This window comes from Mastigoproctus giganteus, chromosome 8, assembly GCF_048544385.1.
Source record: "Mastigoproctus giganteus isolate SK-2022 chromosome 8, ASM4854438v1, whole genome shotgun sequence".
NCBI classification, from domain to species: Eukaryota; Metazoa; Arthropoda; class Arachnida; order Uropygi; family Thelyphonidae; genus Mastigoproctus; species Mastigoproctus giganteus.
Genome location: NC_143582.1, coordinates 198,976,251 through 198,996,255, shown reverse-complemented (window position 1 = coordinate 198,996,255; position 20,005 = coordinate 198,976,251). Strand labels below are relative to the sequence as shown.

The following is a 20,005-nucleotide window of genomic DNA, read 5'->3' as shown; positions in this document are numbered from 1 at the left end:
TGCTCCAGGATATACATTGGTCATTCCCTGACCTTTCCGCATCCTCCATATTTGGTGGTGACGGGCTCGAACCCGGTCTATTCAAGAAGCATGTGCTATGCACTGCTGCTTCTTCCCACCTGGCTACGAAGGCGCCCCGACATTTTCTGTGGTGGTCACCGAAATCCATTAGAAAGATGGCACACAGAGAAGAAGAAGGAAGTAAATAATAAAGTTGGGTCAGTGAAATATGGGAAAAATTTATTATTATTAATTTAATGCTTTACTCCTATGTACTTAATAAAATTTTAATTTTGAATTTCCTGCCAGCACAAGAAATTCAAAATTAAAACCTCCTCCACATACCTCTTCTGCAGATTCTAATAAAGTTCTCTATTCTTAATTTAAAATCAGTTGTTGCTATTCTTAATGTAAAGTTATGTTAGCATAAGTAATGCCTTTAACTTTTGAGCAAGAAGGTTTCTATATTCAAGAACTGTTAGAAAATCTGGGAGATTTTTAATTTTTGTTCATTTTAATACTTTTATATACCTCTTATTCTGGCACTAATTACCATTTTAATTTGCTCAATACAAGAAAATAGTCACTTTCGATCTCAAATCCTCTTTATATACACATTTTCAACTAGTTTTTCAAGATTCTTTTCTATAATTAGATAGTTAATTATGTTTATATTATGTTCCTTCCATGTAGGCTTGTTCTATCTTTAGCTAAAATACTGGATTGGCAATTAAGAGAACACAATTTACCATTATTGTTAGGTTTACCTTTCTCTCCAAATTTTCCTAAAATATCTCTGTAGATATAGTATAACGTTGTAAAGAGGATGAATCAGGAAGTATAATTTCACTGACAGAAGAGAAAAGAACCCAGGGGGCACAAATGTAAAATCTCATGGATGAACAGAAGGCTGGATCACATGAAGTTTACTTCTGAGCAACGCATTATAGTTCACTGGAATAAGTTATCCCCAGAAACTCAACCACTCAAGAAGGCATTTTATTCCAGTAATAGACAATGCTAACCAAATGTGAACTTCTTTAATTCTAGTCTATTAGTTTCCCCAAACAGTTTATATTTATGTCCCTTGGTTTTTGTGTCCTACATCAATATGAAAATTCCACTGTCATTTAATATGCTTTTTCCTTCCACTCAGTGCCTTACATACTTCAGTGAGATCATCCTGCATGATCCTTTGTTTCCAACCTCACTAAAGAATTGCAATTTGTAATCCTTTATAATCTCTCCTCATATGGATGGCCATTTGCTATTCTCACTAGATGAGCCATTGATCTTCATATTCTTTCAAGAAGCTCAACATCTTTTCTTAAATGTGGCATCCAAACATGATATTCAACAATATTTCAAATGCAGTTTCATCACTGATTTGTATAATGTAACTACAACCTCTCTCCCTATACAAACAGTATTAGACTTGCTGCCTCGGCCACCTTACCTTTATGCAAAGGTAAAGGTGGCTGAATCAGCAAGTGTGATACTGTTGAAGGCAAAATTGGATGATCACATTTTGGCAATAGGAAAAGTATGAGTGATTGAAAATTTTTGACTATAGAAGTCCATTTCTTTGAGCAAATTGGTTATTCAATTACAGTGTAAATATCCTGGGGGGGGGGGGTGATTTGATGTAATTCGAAGAGAGAGAGAGAGAAGAGTGGCACTAGCTTTCTTTTGATGATACCAACTAATGTTAATGATATCACAACCCTCAATATCCCATATTATTTAATAAGGCATCTTTACTGAAGAGTTATGAGTAATTAAAAAAAACTTATGAAAGCTTCATACTTCTCCTTACAGTTGGAGCCACATCCAAGCATATGAAATTATATTCTATTTTTCAAATTGCCAAACAATTCATCATGATGAATGTAAGAAAATGTCAAATATGAAAAAAAATATAATAATAAATAATAATTAAATGCCACAAATGGAAAAAGAGTAGTTGCTATTAATGGAAATACATTCAAATGATATAAGTTATTTTCAAGTTTTTTTTTATAAGATAATTTCTTTTTGTGCAATGTCTGTTTTAATTTTATATTCTTTATTTTTTTTTAATAAAAACACCAAACATGAAAGGTATTACAACCTATAGTATTTAGAACAATGCATGGGTTGAAGGTTGAGGAGATAGAAGCAACTTGTTAACATTAGACTTTAATTTCTGCCGATCATACTTTTCAGGACATATATGTGAAGGAAGGTTGTTCCAAAGAACAGAATTAAAAGGGATAAATGAGAAAGAGAAAAAGTTAGTTTTGCGAGTTTCAAGTTGGACAGTGAATGAACACTGAGTAGAGTGTGCTTTAGAGTGAGCTTTGGTTCAATCTCATGTGACTGCTAAGTACAGTTAACAAGTGCATTCGTTGCTGAAATGATTAATTGTAAACTCCTCTGACCTACTTAAATTTTTATTTGAAGCAAGTGTTTGAAGGGAATGGCAAAATTACAGATGCCAATTCAGAAGAATACTTCTAATAAAAATATATATATAGAAAAAGCATGGAGCAGAAACTGTTTCTGTAATTATGTGGTAATAACCACATTAGGTGTCTGGATTGTGGAATTTGTTACATTGGTGAATCTGGCAGAAGGCTGGAAGATTGCATCCACCAGCAAGAGGAAACTACCAGCACGGCCAATTTTGCTCCATCTGCTGTTGCTGAAAGCTACTAGAATAAACAGCATGGTAAGCTTGACCCCTGCAATAATGTTGACATTACTAATTGCTTGCACAATTTCTGTTTTCACTTCTGGATTGAGGCATTCCAGATTGCTACAGTGGGTCTTAATTTAATTAGCAATAAAGGTAAGCACATCCACCCTATTATGGAGGCCTAGAATTTGATGATCACTAGCACACTTGGAATATTGATGCCAGTATACTTTGTTTATTGATACTAGAGCCTGATTAGTTGCTTTTTATTGTGTGCATGTATGTGCACGTTTGAACATTATCATATCCTCAATTCTCTACTATCACATGACAAACTAACTACAGTGGTGTGCAAAACTTAAGGACCAACACTATTTCTAAAGGTTACAACCATAAAATCAAATGAAACAGCCTGTGGCGATTTGCAGAACTGTGGCTTTTCAGTAGAAAGCTGGTACACATGCAAAAATCTGAATCGTGATGAAAGGGCTCACATAAACAGATAAAAGCAACAGTTCAGCAGTTATATGCAAATTACCGAATGGTGAGCACAATTGTTACAGAGATTTGACTGGTTTCATACAGTGCTACAGACAATGAAATGGCCAGTAGACAACATCTGGATGACTTTACCTCTGGAGTCGAATAATTGGGAAGCTCGAGGAAAGTCGAAGTGCATGACTGCAGAGTTTGGTATCACCAGTAGCATCATCTCACATGCATGGTCGGCCTTCAGAACGACAGGTACAGCTGTCCGAAGGACCAGTGGCAGTTGTCCATGAAAAACAATGCCCAATGATGACCACTATATACTCTTACAGGCCAAGAGGGACTGACACCAGACAGCAGGATCCATTGCAAACCAGCTGCACAGGATGCAGGATATCATGGTTTACTGTGGCCAGGCGACTCCACAAAGGTGGACTGTCTGCCTGACGGCCAGTACGCTGTGTCCCTTTAACACCTGCCCATCGGAGACACCATTTTTACAGTGGTGCATCGAACACAAGGACTGGACAGAAGCGCAATGGGGTAAGGTACTCTTTACTGATGAGAGTAGATTCAGTCTTAGCAGCGATTCTGGATGTCAGCTAATCTGGCACACGGTATCACCCCGCAAACATCACTGAAAGGGATCGATATGGCGGTCGAGGTGTTCTCGTCTGGGGAGGCGTTATCTTGGATAGACGTACACAACTCCAGATACTGGAAGGCGGTACTGTAATCGGTGCACGCTACTGTACTGAGGTAATCCTTCCTCGTGTGCCTCTGTTCCGAGGTGCCATTGGCCCCGAGTTCGTGCTTATGGATGATAACGCCACACCCCATTGCACTGCAGCTGTTGATATGATTTTGGAAAGTGAGGACATTGTTCGTATGGATTGGCCTGCCCGTTCCGTCGATCTAAATCCTATCGAACACATATGGGATGCTCTGGGGAGACGCCTAGCAGCACATCCACACCCACCAGAAAATGTTCACCAGCTGAAGATGGTGCTGACAGAGGAATGGACGATTTTACTGCAAGAACTTATCAATAACATTGTTCTAAGTATCGATAGGCTGTGCAAAGCCTGCATCAACATTACGGATGGCCATATCTCCTACTGAGGACCACATCTTCCCTGTGTTCCATCTTTGCCAGTGATACATCTGTATCATGGTAGCCAGTGCTATGTTGCCATTTTTGAATAAAGTCCCTCTGTACCGTTTTGTTTCCATTGTTGTGTCAGTTTTGTTTCCTTCATCATTTCTGTACCTCACGAGGTTCCTTTGGTATGCTTTTCCCATATCCAGGCCACTCCTATGAGAAGCTATAGGTGAAAACCTGACTGGTCCTTAAGTTTTGCACACCAATGTATTTATGCAGCATTGTGCTATGCCCTATTTTGGTTGACAAAGAGCACACCACCTTGAAAGTGACCATGTTTTTGATTTTACCATTTCTTATATTTTGTGATTTTCATGTATTTTATCCTGTATATATTTATTATTTTGAGTATATCATTTATACTTACTCTTATTTTATTTTTAATTAATTAATTTTTTTACTTATTTGTATATTTATTTTAATAAAGTTCAGTTGGATTGTTTAAGTAATATTACTGTTGATGTAATTCTCTAATGCCTAAAGTATTTTCTCTAATTGTTTTACAACTGTTGCAAGCTTTAGTGTAGGCAGAAAATGAAGATGACATTTGGATTCAAGTCAATCACATGAAGATGACATTTGGATTCAAGTCAATCACATGAAGATGACATTTGGATTCAAGTCAATCACAATATTGTACATTCTTATCTTGAACAATCAGAACATTTATTGGAAAAGCAAGGTTTAGATAAAGGATGACATTTTAGGCTGGAATGTAAGAATAAAAGATTTCATCCCTACAAGAATAACTTCACTGCTAAGATCAAACATTAGGAAAGATTTAAAACAGTAATGCAAAGGAAAATAGGAACAGAAGTCATGCAGATTGTCACATTCTTGAAATGCCATATGACATGAGACTAAAATGGCCACGAGAGAGAGAGAGAGGCTTCAGTGGAGAAGAGACCATCATCAGGTTGGCATTGTGTAAACATTAAAATCACCCAGAATTACCTCACTTTTAGGAAAATTAGATTTAGAGACTAAAGTTTCAAAGATAGGAAATAAAAAAAATTTCTAGGTGACTTGCAGATTTGGTAGAACTATAGAACAAAAGAACCTGACAGAATAGGGTAAAGAGATTTTAAACCAGAGGAAATCACAAATATCATATTAGGAAGTCTGTTAAAAAGCGGTATCAGAGTAGATGTTGCAGAAATTATCACTTAAAATTATGCAGTGAAAGGAATCACAGAGTGAATAACTGGGAGAAACTGAGCCAAGTGGTGATTGAGGCAATCAATAATTGAGGTTCTGTCAGAAAAAGTAAGTGTGGCTGGACAGATTTAGAAATGGAGATCACTGAGACTGGAAATGAGACCACATATATTTGAAATGAATGAGAAGTTTTTGAGAGGCTTTGATCTTTTCACAAATTGTTCTATTAGTCTGACTATTCATGATGCATTTTCTAGTTAAGATAAAAATGTGGGTGTATCCCCCCCCTGCAGACTCCCCCCTGTCACTAGCTGGCATAGTAGAGGCAAAAGCACTATATACTAGCTAATCCAGATACATAGTAGAGGGTTACCAATAGGTTTGGTCCAGTGGACTATCCTACAGCCAGCCTGTGAAAACCATTTTAAAGCTGTACATTTTAAATATAAGGAATACTGCATCTTGCTAAGATGCCCATCATAACCTTAAAAGGGCAGATGAGTTGGGCGGGTGCTGGAGCTTTTCTCTGGATATTACACATAGTTTTCAGCATTTTAAAGCCTTCAATAAGCAAAGTGATGATCTTGCACCAGGTGATAGAGGCAATACTAGATGATAGTTGGCTATCATCTAGTATTGCCTCTATCACCTGGTGCAAATGGGGGGATAGACACAGTTACTAACAGTCCAGTCCCACCATCATGAAGGTGCAGGCTGAAATGCCATATGGCCATAGTAGCTCTTGCATCATTAAACCTCAACAATGCAAGCTGATGATCTCGTTGTCAAAGAATGACCAGATTTTGTTGATATTAGCATTAGCATTATTAGAGGCATATGATGCAAGAAGGAAAGCTTATGCAGCATCAGCCAAAAAAAAAAAAAAAAAACACTTCCATTTCACCCCTCCATTTGTTCGAAATACCTGTCCAGCTGAGCCTTAAATTTATTTAGGCTATCAACTTCCACAATAAGGGATGGAAGTCTGTTCCACCAATACCTTCTCAGGTGTTTATTCTGAGCAAGAGGAAGAATCCCATCGGCATTGAGCATGCTCAAACCATTCAAAGCTTTATACACCTCTATCAGATCACCACGCCGGTGCCTAGTCTCCAGACACTGTAATTTGCAAAACTTAAGCCTTTCTTCATAAGAGCAACCCTTTGTTCCATTCACTAATCTTGTTGCCCTTCTCTGTACTCGTTCCAGCAGCTCTACATCCTTTTTGAAATGAGGCCTCCAGACCTGTATACAGTACTCAAGGTGTGGCCTGACCATTGCCTTATACAAGGGAATAATCATCTCCTTATCCCTGCTAGAAAAATTCCTGTATATCATTGACAAGATGCCATGAGCTACTCTTGCAGCCCATCTGCACTGCTCAGAGAACTTCATATCTGCCTGCACAATTACCCCCAGTTCCTTTTCATTCTCTACCACTGTCAGTATAGTACCACAGAGTTGATACATTGTTCTGGGGTTGCTGTTTCCCATATGTAGTACTTTACATTTGTCAATGTTAAACTTCATTTGCCACCTCTCAGCCCATCTGCTCAACCTTCCTAGATCCTGTTGCAGCAGCATAGCGTCAGTAGTGTCCTTAACAACCCTGCCAACCTTTGTATCATCTGCAAACTTGGACATTAAGCTTGATATACCATCATCAATATCATTTATAAATACATAAAACAATAATGGACCCAACACTGAACCCTGAGGGACTCCACTAATAACATTAGTCCACGATAAGCAGTGTCCATTGGTTACCACTCTCTGTCTTCTCCCCCTCAACCATCCCTTTATCCATAGCAGCAATTTGCTTCCAAGGCCACACTGCTCCAATTTGTGCAGCAGTCTTCCATGTGCAACAGTATCAAAAGCCTTTCTAAGATCCAAATATATAATATCAAAGTTATTCCCTGCATCCAGTTCTTTTCTGACTGCATCATAGTATCCAATCAAATTGGTCAGGCAAGACTTTCCCTTAACAAAACCATGCTGTGTCTGAGCTATAACTGAAGTCTTGTCTAGATGATCCTGCAGTGCTTCTTTAATCAGTGCCTCCATTAATTTTTCTGGAACAGAAGTTAAACTCACATGTCTATAATTACTTGTGTCAGCCTTTGATCATCCTTTGTGAATTGGGGTCACATTTGCACATCTCCAGTCTATGGGTACCCCCTCTGAGTCCAAGGAAGCTCTCATAATTATGACTAAGGGTTTGCTTACTTCCTTTGCTGCCTCCTTTAATATAACTGGATAGATCCCATCCACCCCAGGTGCCTTTCTTGTGTTTATCTTCAACAATTTCTCCTCCACTTTACTCTCAGTTATTACAAGATTATCTAGCTTACTGCCAGAGTTGAATACACCTCTGGCATTCCCCTTGCTGAATAACTCCTCGTGTATATGAATGTCAATGCAAAATATTCATTTAGTTTGTTAACTACCTGAGCAGGATCATCAACAGTTGAACCATCAATATCAAGTGGACCAATCTGATTCATCCTGTTCCTTCTAGAGTTTAGAAAAGTAAAGATCTCTTTGCTGTTTTTCTTTGTATCCTTTGCCAAAGATGTCTCGTAATCTGCCTTCGCCTGCCTAACCTCCTTTGTAACTTGGTTACAGACCAGCTTATATCTATCATAGGTTTCTGTGTCACATGTTAATTTATATGTATCCCATGCATTTTTCTTCTCTGCCATATGTCTCATTAGTTCACCTGACACAACCCATGTGTTTATTTGTACCGCAATGACTCCCAGCAGTCTCTGAAATATCCTGCATCTTGTTTTCCAGGCTGCTGCTCATTCCAATAGAAGCAGTGCAAGAATCACTTTCACCTCTGCCAGTGGCTACTGTTAATCTATTAGTCCTTGTATCCTCCCAAGCTAGCAGTTTTCCGACCCAACTTAACACCGCCTCAATAGCATCAGCCAATATTCTTGCACCCTTTCTATTTAAGTGTATCCCATCCCTGTAGAAGCAGTCTCTCCTGTTAACAAGTACAGTCCAGGCTGAAAAAAATTTACCCCTTGAGCCTTGCACAATCTTTCCAGGGCCGAATTGATCGACAAGGCTCTCATCATATTCTCCCTCCTATTGTGTCTGGGCAGAATTGCAGACACTTTCAAATTCAACCCTAATTCATGGCTTTTTTTCAACATATTTGGCCTACTTTACTCACGAGTAGGACCTGAATATCAGATTGATCAGTGTTTTTGTCTCTCAGGTAGTACCCTAGTTGTCAAGACCATAATTTTGATTATTTTAAGTTAGGAATGGTGTTATAAGCTGAAATATACAACTCCTAGGCTTAAATAAGAGATGCACTAGAAATTATTCCTCTACAACACAAATAAATGATAATAATTGTCTTGCTTTGTGTCCAGACTGACTAGTGGTACAAAAACAATTTCAAATTTATTATTTGTATGCCAAAGAGAGGATAACAGATTCTCCTTATAATCAGGCTCACTCCATTATACATCTCACACAGATCTAGTTGGCAGGTAAGTTTTCAATAATATAAAATATAAAACTGGAAAAAAATAAAACATTATTTCCTAGGCACAATAATGTTTTATAGCTCTTACAAGCTTGAAGCATTTGCTCTAAATTTACTTGAGTTATACAATATTTAATACCATTTAATATCAATCATATTGTAGCAATATATCATCACTAGGTTTTTAGGTCTTTCATTGACTGTGCCAACTTATCCACTGATGAGATGCCAGTAAGTTGAAAGAGTAATGTGGATTACTCTAGTATGCATTTCAAATAAACAGCAGTATATGTTTCTTTATGAAGCAGTGCTCTTCTTCTTTTGAAGTGAAGTATAATACTGAGACAACTTATGTGTCTTTCTTTGCAATATGAGATTTATGCATGCTGTAGTAAACTAAGTTTGCTCTTTGCTACATAGATAACCGACGCTTATACTAACCCATGCACAGTAAAGTTTATCAACAGGTTAATATTAGATCTAACCCCCAGCCAACAAACTACAGATAAAATGTTAGTGGGTCAGATTAAAAAATTCCAGCAGACTTCAGAAATTATTTGTTATGGTGATGCTAAATTAAGATTATTCTTACACTCATTATAAATTTAAAAAGAAATTCTTTTTTCATAAAGTTATTATTGTAATTAATAATTCATATACCTTCCTTTGAGAAGAGTCGATGTAAAAGAGACATTACACTTCTTCTCTGTTGTGAATGTGGATGAAAAGAACGACCCAAACCTGAGATACTACTTCGTGAACTTCCTGAAAGATATTTTGACAAACGAGGATTGTCTCCAGCACTCAGAGGGATAGACTGAGTTCCATTTACCTGATAAAAAAAAAAAAAATTCACTAAATATAATTCAAAGTATAAAAAAAAAAAATTTCATCAGCATTATAAAAGATACTTAGTAGTCCCTAACACCTGATCATCTTCCACAACAATTCCAGTGGAATAAAAGATTTTTATAGAAAGTGTAATAAATATACCAATATATATACATTACCAATTCATAAATGTGTGCAGCATTTATGAACTGGTAATTACTGGTGCCAAGAGCATGATTTCTCCCTCTCTTCTCTCTGTTAGGAAAGCAAAAGTATACATGGACTAACAAAGAGAGAGGAACATAACTGGAAAATGGATATAAGAGTGAGGGGTGTGTGTAAAAGTGTAAGATGTCTAATAGCCCCAGGGGTTTCCACCATCTCCACATTGTGTACTGTGTATCACAGAACTCTGTGAAGGCTAGAGGTTTAAAAAGTGTAATGTGTGTTTCGGCATTGTGTAGTGTCGTTTTATGTTGTTCTTCTGACTATTTAGCCATTGGGCCCCCTATTAGGTATTAGGTATTAGGTATGTTCGGGGTCTGACGGCACCTGGGATTTCTCCCATCTCCGCGTATGTTCTCTGTATCGGACAAGCCAGAGATTTAAAAGTGTGTGGGATATGTACTGTGTAGTTTGTTGTGCCCATTGTTCGTCCGGCCTGTTAGCCGCCGGGCCCCTAGTGAGACCCGACATTACCAATACCTGCCACAGGGAGGCCGGCCGGGTGTTACCAATATTTGTACTCTGGCTGGTCTTGCCACTTACTTTCCTGGGATTTTAGTGGCTAGGACCAAAAAAAAAAAAAAAAAAAAAAAAAAAAAAAATCGAGGTTGATATTAGTGATACTTTACAAGTTAGTATTAATATTGCGCGACGTGGGGCTGTGCGGTGAAAGTGAGTTTTAAAAACCAAATAGGTTCGGGCAAGAATTTTGATGTTCTCTTTTGATTTTGACATGTAGGGCTAAACGCTGTGCAAGACAAAAGTTTGGGGGGAGGATGAAGACTGGGGGGAAGAAATTGGAAATAAGGGGCCGACAGAGTAGATGGCCCCTGCAGGTAGTGAGGCATGCCCGTGCCCCACCAGAGTGAAAAAATTGGGGAGGCAAGGAGAGGCAAGCCTCTCCTCCCCAGGAGTTTGGAAAGAAAGATCCGCTCAAGAGAGTGCGGATTTGGGTCGCCAATAGGCTGTTCCGGCGGGAGAGTGCCACTTATGTCGTCTCCATCAGTTTGCAGGCCCTAATAAATTGGCCGTTGAGTCTCATCTAGGTGGGACACTAATAGGGGGTTAAATCTGGATGTCATCCTTCCAGACTGCATGTGGTCTGGGGCTTATTTTCTGGTCATTATCTTGGGGTCATAATCAAGTCAACTGGCTGTCATTATGGGGTTTTATCCCTTCCGTGATGTTTGCTAGTCCTTACACTACCTTTTGTCATTATGTAGTGGGTCTATGCTGCAAGGTCTTGGGGCAGTGTCCCTTTGTTCTGATGTCACGACTATTTAAAGGTGTTTTTTCGCTTCTATTGGCGGTAATCATGACTCTTGTAGTTCGACAATCTATTGTCACTTGTCTTTTCCTAGTGCATTTTGTAGTCAGTCCAAGGTCTGTATAGTCGGTTCCTCTGTGTCGTCTCGCTGCTATTTGCAGTTTTGTTTTGTCTCATTCCGTTAAGGTCTTCGGTATATGGCGGCTAGTGTTTGGCGCCTGCTAAATAATCCCTGGGCAAAATCAGTTAAGGCTAAATATTCTTCTTGTGTATCTAGTAGATGTGACTCGAGATCCCTCGGTAAATAGTGAACTCTAGTTATTAGTCTGCATCTAAGGTCTTCGTATTGGACACACTCAAACATAATGTGCACCCAGCTTTCTTGTTCCCCGCAAGTACAACGCGGATCCTCCACTATTCCCAATTCTGTAAGCTTTGCATTGAAAGCCCCATGACCCGTAAGGAGGTAGGTCGTGTAAAGTCCGGGTTGCAGCCAGGTTGGAAGAATGGGGTATACTCTGTCTACGTCCCGGATGAACTTTTTGGTGATGTTCCCTTTTGTTGTGTTTGTCCAGCGGTATTGCCAGGTTTCTTTTAGGTATTTCTGCAGCCTGTTCTTTTCAGCCTTGTGGGTTGCATTGTTATCCACTGTGTAGTCTTGGTGGGTGCAAGGCATTCCTTTGGTTATATAATAGGCTATTCCAGTACGTATGATGTCCAGGTCAAGGGGAAGGGCTCCGGCCAAGACCTGTAGGGCAACAGTGCTAGTGGTGCTACAGGCTCTGGTAATGGTTAACAGGATAGTTCTATGGATTGAGTCGATTATGCGTCTATTTACGGCGGTTGATGCCTTGTGATACCAAACCGCAGAGGCGTATGTTATAGCTGGTAGGAATGTCGTTTTATAATATAAGGAGAGCACGCGACGTTTAAGTCCCCAGTCCCGACGAACCACACGTGCTAACAGTGCAGAGTACTTCCTTATCTTTGTTCTTAAATGTGTGAGATGCTGCTTGAAGGAAAGATTACAATCTAATATCACCCCCAGGTACTTAAGCTGGCTTTGGAGTTTCACTGTGGTGTTGTTCACCTTTATTTGAGGTGGCCTGTGCAGGTCAAGGGAGCCTTTCAGTAAGATTGAGGATGTCTTAGTTGGTGAGATTTTTAGGCAGTGTAAGATGGTCCAGTCCTGTAGTATCCTGATGGCATGGTTTGCTTTTACCTCCAACTGGGTTCTATTGTCGGCAGCAATTTTCAAGATTAAGTCGTCGGCAAAAGCTTGGGTTTGGACGTCACCAAGGTCCATGGCCAGGAACTCATCCAAGACAATGTTCCACAACAGCGGCCCCAGGACAGAACCCTGGGGGCAACCCCTGCAGACACGGCGGTTTACCCTACCATAGGGTGCCACGACACTAATACTCCTGTCGGTAAGGTAAGACTTGATAGTGAGATACAAATTGCAGGGAAGGTTGGCCCGCCTTAGCCTTGCCAGGACACTTGGCCACCAAATGGTGTCGAAAGCCCCGGCAAAATCTATGGAGATGATTAGGTAGTATTTACTGTTGCAACTGGCCACACCGTGCAGCAGATGTCTAAGTGCCTCTACTGTCGAAGACTCAGGCTTAAAGCCGAACTGGGTAGACATGTGCAGTTCAGCACTCTTGTAATGTGTGTCAATTCGGGCATATAGCATTCTCTCAAATAGTTTGCTGATCACTGGTAGCAAAGCTATCGGTCTGTAAGTGGTTGGCTGTTGTGGAGGCTTCGTGGGTGTTTTTGGGATCAGCTTCAGTCCCGCAGTCTTCCAGTTTCTTGGGAAGATGCCTTGATGCAAACAGTTGTTAAACAGATTTAGAAGGAGTTCGGGGGTCAGATCCGTTACTTTTTTGACAATTTCCGGTTCGAGATAATCGAGGCCAGGGCACTTATTATTTCTTACGTGATTTGCCGCTGATTTGATGTCATCTAGCGTGAACGGTGGTTCACGGGAGTCAGTGGTGTATATGTCATTTTCTTGGCATATTCTATGCTGTTCAGGTGAAGTAGGCATGGCAGTCTCCGGGAAAATAGTGCCCAGAATATTTGTAATTGACTGTTGCCATGTGGTGGTTTGGCTCCCCTGTGGTGTCAATGTGGTAGAAATAACTTCCCCCCTGGGGAGTTTGTTTGTGATTATCCTATAGACTACCCCCCATGGCTCATTATTTCCTGTTATGCCTGCCAAGTTTTCCCAGGCTCTTTGTTTGCTCTTGTTTATCGCATCCGTATATCTGTTTCTTGCTTCTCTATAGTGCTCCTTTAGTATCTGGACCTCAGCAGCAGGCCATGTGCGTCTTGCCCGTTGAAAGAGTTTTCTTCTTCTCATGGTCTCCCTTCTGAGTTGCTGGATCTCGTGAGTCCACCACGGGACTGCTCCCGGTTTGGGATTTCTCCTCTTCATTGATGCTTCACTCGCCGCAAGTATTATTTCCGCTACCCTCTTTTGATTCTCGTCTGGATCCCCATTCTGGTTTGTTGTTTCCAGGTGTAGGGCTGCAGCGGGCATTAAAACCTCTCTGAACCTTTCCCAGTTCGCCCAGCGGATGGCGAAGCGATTTAGTGTTTGTTTAGGTATCAGTAGCCTGTTTAATGATCTTCTGATTTGGCAGGTAATCACCCTGTGGTCGGAAGTCGTCCACGAGTCTCTGACGATCCAATCATCAACGTAACCTGCAAGGTTTCTCGTGGACAATGTGACATCAATAGTCGCCTCCCACAGGGTATTACAAAATGTAGGCATCTGGTGTGGTCTGTTCAGGACAGTGAACCGGGAGTTCGAGAGAAAGTCCTCTAAAATCTGTCCATTTCTGGTACCTCTCCTGTCTGGGGTCAGACTGTGCCAGGCTGGTGAGCGGCAGTTTACATCTGCCCCAATTATGATCCTTTGATCAGGGAGCATGTCGGTCAAGGCCTGCAAGTACCTGGTGATGGGTGCGATGTCCTCGCCCGGCCTGCTGTAAAGGGCCACAGCATAGATTTGGCCCAATGGCGTTAAGATGTGGGCACACGCCGCCCAGGGTGCACAAAGCTGTGTTACTTTAGTCACAGTATAATTGGGATTGCGCACCACAACTGCAGCCCAAGGGGTGTCACTCTCGTCATGGACTATTTTGTATGCAGCCGGATATCCGCACACTCGTTTTGAGTGGGTATATGGTTCCTGTAGTAGTAAGACGTCAGCTGCTTCCTCGTCCGCTATGACCCTAAGTTGCTGGGCCACTGCTCTAGCTCTCTGCGCGTTATGCTGTATTATTGCAATTTTGGATCTATTGTACTCTTTAGGGCGTCTCTCCATAGTCGGTTCGTGACTGGTATAACCCTTTTACTTTAAGATAAACTGGACAGTTCGGGTCTCTGATAGAATGCGAATGGTCCATTTTCCCTGCCTTGCAGTTTGTACAGATTGGATCTTGCTCCTTGTTTGGACATGTTTTATATTCATGTCCCCTGCCAGAGCAGTGACCGCAGGTTGATTCTGTTTGTGTACATGTATGAGTTGTGTGGCCGTATTTACAACACCGGAAGCATTTCGGGACTGCCACATGCTCCCGGAATCGGTGGGATCCCCATTCAATGTAGATTCTCTCTTGATTCTTTAATTGCTGCCAGACAGTCGGGGCCAGCTCTAGAACCCAGTTTCTGTTTGGTCCTGCCCTAGATCTGGTGGAGTACCTAGGCTGCACCAGGGTTCGCTGCTCCTGTAGTTGCTGGGGGGTCGGTCTCAGATTTCTGTTTATTATCTCTGTGGCTAACTGTTCCGGGGTTAGGTCTTTGTCAATGTCAAAGACAATGATAGCAGGTCCTCTCTTTTTTGGCAATTCTGCAGTCAAACCCAAGGTGGCAATTTTTGGGTTATCCATTATCGTCTGTATGTCTTCGTTTCCCTCCGTTTCAATAACGAGTCCTACATTCCTCGTTTTCCGAATGGACTTTATCTTAGTAGCTTTGAGGTCATCCCTTAGTTCCTTCATCACAGTTGTCTTTATTTCTTCACTAGTTCTCTTTTCCTGGGGGCCATCTGTGGTCACAGGTCTAAGCACAACCAAGTTGGGTGTCATCAAGAGAGGTTGCTTCCTTTTTGGGGGCCCGGGTTGAGTTTGTTTTCCCTGATTTTGATTACTCCTCAGCGTTTCAGCAAAAGTGGGAGCAGGCTGTTGCATTTTATTTGTCCCACATTCTTTATAGGCCTGCAGCCTCGCGGTGACCTTTTCATTTTCAACATATGTCTTGAAAAGGATAGTCTCCATCTTGTTAAAGATTGTGACGATTTGCGACCTCACAAGGGTGGTTATTCTATTATTCGGTTCTTTAAATATTGATTCCAGTGCTGTTTTGAGTGCCAGTGACTTTTCATAGACAGTACCCACCGGTAGGGAGGGATCTATGGGGGGAGATTCCTGCTGCTTTTCATTGTTTGTTTCTTCGTTCGCATTGACATTTTCCTGAGTGTCCTTATTCTCAGTTTGGGAGCGTGTTCCCCGCTCTATTTTCGCTGTTAATAGCTTTTTGTTTTTACGCTTGCTTTGTGTTTGGGGGGTCCCAGGACAGGCGTCTTCTGTTTGGGCCCCCTAGTGGGACCCCCTCCATTGCCCACACTTAGCCCCAAGGAGGCAATTCAGGCAGTAGTGGGATCACTTAAGTACTCTGGCAGGCCCTGCCACCTAATTTCCAAAGATTACAGTGGCAAGGGCCTAAAAAAAATAAAATAAAATAAAAACATAAAATAATAATAAAAAAATAAAAATAAATAAAGTAAAAAAAATGTGACAAGTAGAGTAGGGGTAGAGTCTGAAGGAGGGTTATTTTTTTTTATTGTTATTTTTTGGTTTTTAGGAGCATTAGCAACTAAGACCATATTGCTCAGGGGATATGTGCTGATCATTCCCTGACCTTTCCGCATCCCCTGTATTTGGTGGGCACGGGCTCGAACCCCGGGCTAATCAAGAAGCATGTGCTATGCACTACTGCTCCTGCCCATCTGGCTATGGAGGTGCCCTGAAGAAGGGGAGGACAGGTAGAAACATGGGGATGATAGGGAAGACAACCTCAAACTGGTTAGTGTGGACAAGCCCCACCAGGAGAAAAGAGGGGAGCAGGGAGGGGGAACGGAAAACCATCCCCTCCCCTCCCCAAGGGATGGGGATTAAAAGTGAACTGGGTTCAGGTCACCAATGTCACTGTCAGGTGATGTGTAAAAATGTCTTAATTTTTACTTTAAGTTTGCCTTTGAGGGCTGTTACTTCACCAAGTCACCTTATACTTTTTATCACTACTATACTTGTAGTGTGATACTCACTCTGTATATAAGGCTGTTCCTTTTTTTTTTGAGCATATGCTCATTGCCGCTGCGTTAGGGAAAAACAGCAGTTGAAATACTATTCCATCTTTATGAGTCTGGCCGATACACAGCAAGAGATCGTTACTCAATCGGATCTGACGAACATCGTGGATATAATATTTATAAAACGATGAGAAAGTAAATGACCTTCGTCGGAGAAAAGAGAGTAATGACAATTAAGAAACATACTTTAGGGTGAAATCTGAACCTTATAACTATGGGGTGAGTGTTGTCTAGAAATTCCTTGTGTTGGGGAATCACAAGATTTAAAGTCTGTTAGGGAACAGACTTTAGATCTTGTAACTACCGCTGGGCAGTCTAGAAATTTCACCTCATGCAGATGTGAGGGTTCTCTTTCTCCTCATAAGTTCCATTTTCACTGTATCAGGTCTCCAAAATAACAGTCCCTGGGATTTCATTTCCCCACGAAATTAGTGTTTTAACCAATAGAAGCATTGGAAAATCTAAAAGGGGGGACATATATATATATACAGATCAGAGACAGAGAGGGGGGACTGAGAGACATGGAGAGACACGGATGTTATTTGTTGTTATTTGGTTTTTAGTAGCATTAGCAACTAAGGCCATATTGCCCCAGGATACGCGGTGGTCATTCCCTGACCTCCCCGCATCCTCCGTATTTGGTGGTGATGGGCTTGAACCCCGGTCTAATCAAGAAGCATGTGCTACGCACTGCTGCTCCTTCCCACCTGGCTACGGAGGCGCCTTGAGAGACACGGAGAGACACACACAGAGATACAGAAGGAGACAAAGAGATGAAGACGGTCTTGTCTCATGTGAGGGCACTTCTCTTTTCTTCAGGTTATCTCGTCAAAAAAAAATGTCTTGAGAATCTTATGCTGCTGAATCCTGTTCCTAAATATAGCAAAGATTATTCTGGTAAGTCTCACCCTATATTTACGACATGATAGCTTAAACGTGAATGAAAGTGTCGGACGTTCATACCTGACTCTTTATTTAATCGAGTCTACTGAGAAACATCCCACCTCATGGAACATTCACTAAGGTAGCGTCAATCTCACAACACCTTAGAAATTAAGAGTATAAGATTCGGGAAGATCCACTTGCATTAATGTAATATCGTAAGATATGACTGTTACATACTAAGTCTGTATAGTACACTTACACATACACCCAGATACTCAAACTGAAGGATGAGTGTTGGCTCCAAGAGTACGGGCAGTGCCAACTGAAGACCACACGAAGAACACTAACATGTTTGTATACATGTATCATTAGCTTTACGTATATAGTATATTGTTTTATCCTCTTTGATAAGAAATAGAGCTCTTGTATAATCAGTATTTCACACTTTTTATATGCTAGAATTAATAAACTATGTTCTGTTTAATCATCCTTGTCTCTTAGCCATTCTTTTGCTGCACGTAGTAGTAGTAGTAGTAGTAGTGGCATGTGATGCAAGAAAGCAAGTGTATGAGATACACTTAAGTTAGTTACAATCCAGTTTAATACAAATATTAACAAAAAATCAGTAGCTTTCGAGACGCGTGTCTCTTTGTCAACTGACAAATTAAATACAAAATTGAATACAACAACGAGCTGAGTGAGGCACATTAATCATGCGTCATTGTTGTTGCACGGACGTGCGCTGCTTTCTACACCACTGATCATCCAGCAATAAAACGGTTGTCTCTAGGATGGGATGTAGACGTATGCCTTTCTGGCGATTTAATGCCTTTGGATTGTTTACTATGTTGAGTGACTCTAGCCATAGGCGGTGGCGAAAGTGTCGTGAGTGGTCTACTATTTCAAAGTCGCGTTTGGGGTCAAGATCGTGGTTGGTGGCCCAAAAATGTTCAGCGACTGCGGACTGGTCAGTTTTGGCAAGCCGGATTGCTCTGTCGTGTTCCGTGAGGCGATCCTGGAGACGCCTTGATGTTTCTCCTATATAGCAACTGTTACAGTCTCTACAGGTGATGCGATATACCACATTGCTGCGTAAGACAGGTGTGACAGGGGTCTTCACACTGGAGACAAGTGAACGTAGGTTCCTGCAGGGTAATTGCACACATTTGATGTTGTAACTTCTAAGGACCTTCGAGATCCGTCCTGACACGCCTGGATAATAGGGAATGTAGGCGGACGATATACCGACTTGGTTCGGTGGTCTTGGGTTGGATGTGAGTTCTTCTGCCTGTAATAGGCATCTGCTTAGTACATGGGATGGATAACCACATTTGGTTAGGTCCGCCTTCACACGGGAGATCTCGTTACGCCTAATTGTAACGAGATCTCCCGTGTGAAGGCGGACCTAACCAAATGTGGTTATCCATCCCATGTACTAAGCAGATGCCTATTACAGGCAGAAGAACTCACATCCAACCCAAGACCACTGAACCAAGTCGGTATATCGTCCGCCTACATTCCCTATTATCCAGGCGTGTCAGGACAGATCTCGAAGGTCCTTAGAAGTTACAACATCAAATGTGTGCAATTACCCTGCAGGAACCTACGTTCACTTGTCTCCAGCGTGAAGACCCCTGTCACACCTGTCTTACGCAGCAATGTGGTATATCGCATCACCTGTAGAGACTGTAACAGTTGCTACATAGGAGAAACATCAAGGCGTCTCCGGGATCGCCTCATGGAACACGACAGAGCAATCCGGCTTGCCGAAACTGACCAGCCCACGGTCGCGGAACATTTTTGGGCCACCAACCACGATCTTAACCCCAAACGCGACTTTGAAATAGTAGACCACTCACGACACTTTCGCCACCGCCTATGGCTAGAGTCACTCAACATAGTAAACAATCCAAAGGCATTAAATCGCCAGAAAGGCATACGTCTACATCCCATCCTAGAGACAACCGTTTTATTGCTGGATGATCAGTGGTGTAGAAAGCAGCGCACGTCCGTGCAACAACAATGACGCATGATTAACGTGCCTCACTCAGCTCGTTGTTGTATTCAATTTTGTATTTAATTTGTCAGTTGACAAAGAGACACGCGTCTCGAAAGCTACTGAGTTTTTGTTAATATTTGTATTAAACTGGATTATAACTAACTTAAGTGTATATTATAAACTATGGACCCCAGTACTCCAGGCCCATTCATTACTACAAGTGTATGACCTTATGCAGCATCAGCCAAAAAAAAAAAAAAAAAAATCACACCATTCCCTCCAAATGCCTGCCTAGTTCCTCCTTAAATTTATTCAACCTATCAACTTCCACAACGACAGATGGAAGTTTGTTCCAGCAATTAACCACCCGCTGGCTAAAGGCAAATTTCCGCTCATCTATTCTGCATCTGTCTTTTCTTAA

At 41.3% G+C, this 20,005-nt stretch overlaps 1 protein-coding gene across 1 annotated transcript in view; it reads right to left on the bottom strand.

Annotated features, from left to right (window-relative positions):
• The window catches only part of LOC150082161 (uncharacterized), a 184,577-nt gene that overhangs the window by 31,955 nt on the left and 132,617 nt on the right, over window positions 1-20,005 (bottom strand). Inside the window, exon 13 of the mRNA XM_090380441.1 lies at window positions 9,655-9,826. Within this exon, the coding sequence (XP_090236567.1) occupies window positions 9,655-9,826 (172 nt within the window). The remainder of the gene's footprint in view (window positions 1-9,654; window positions 9,827-20,005) is intronic.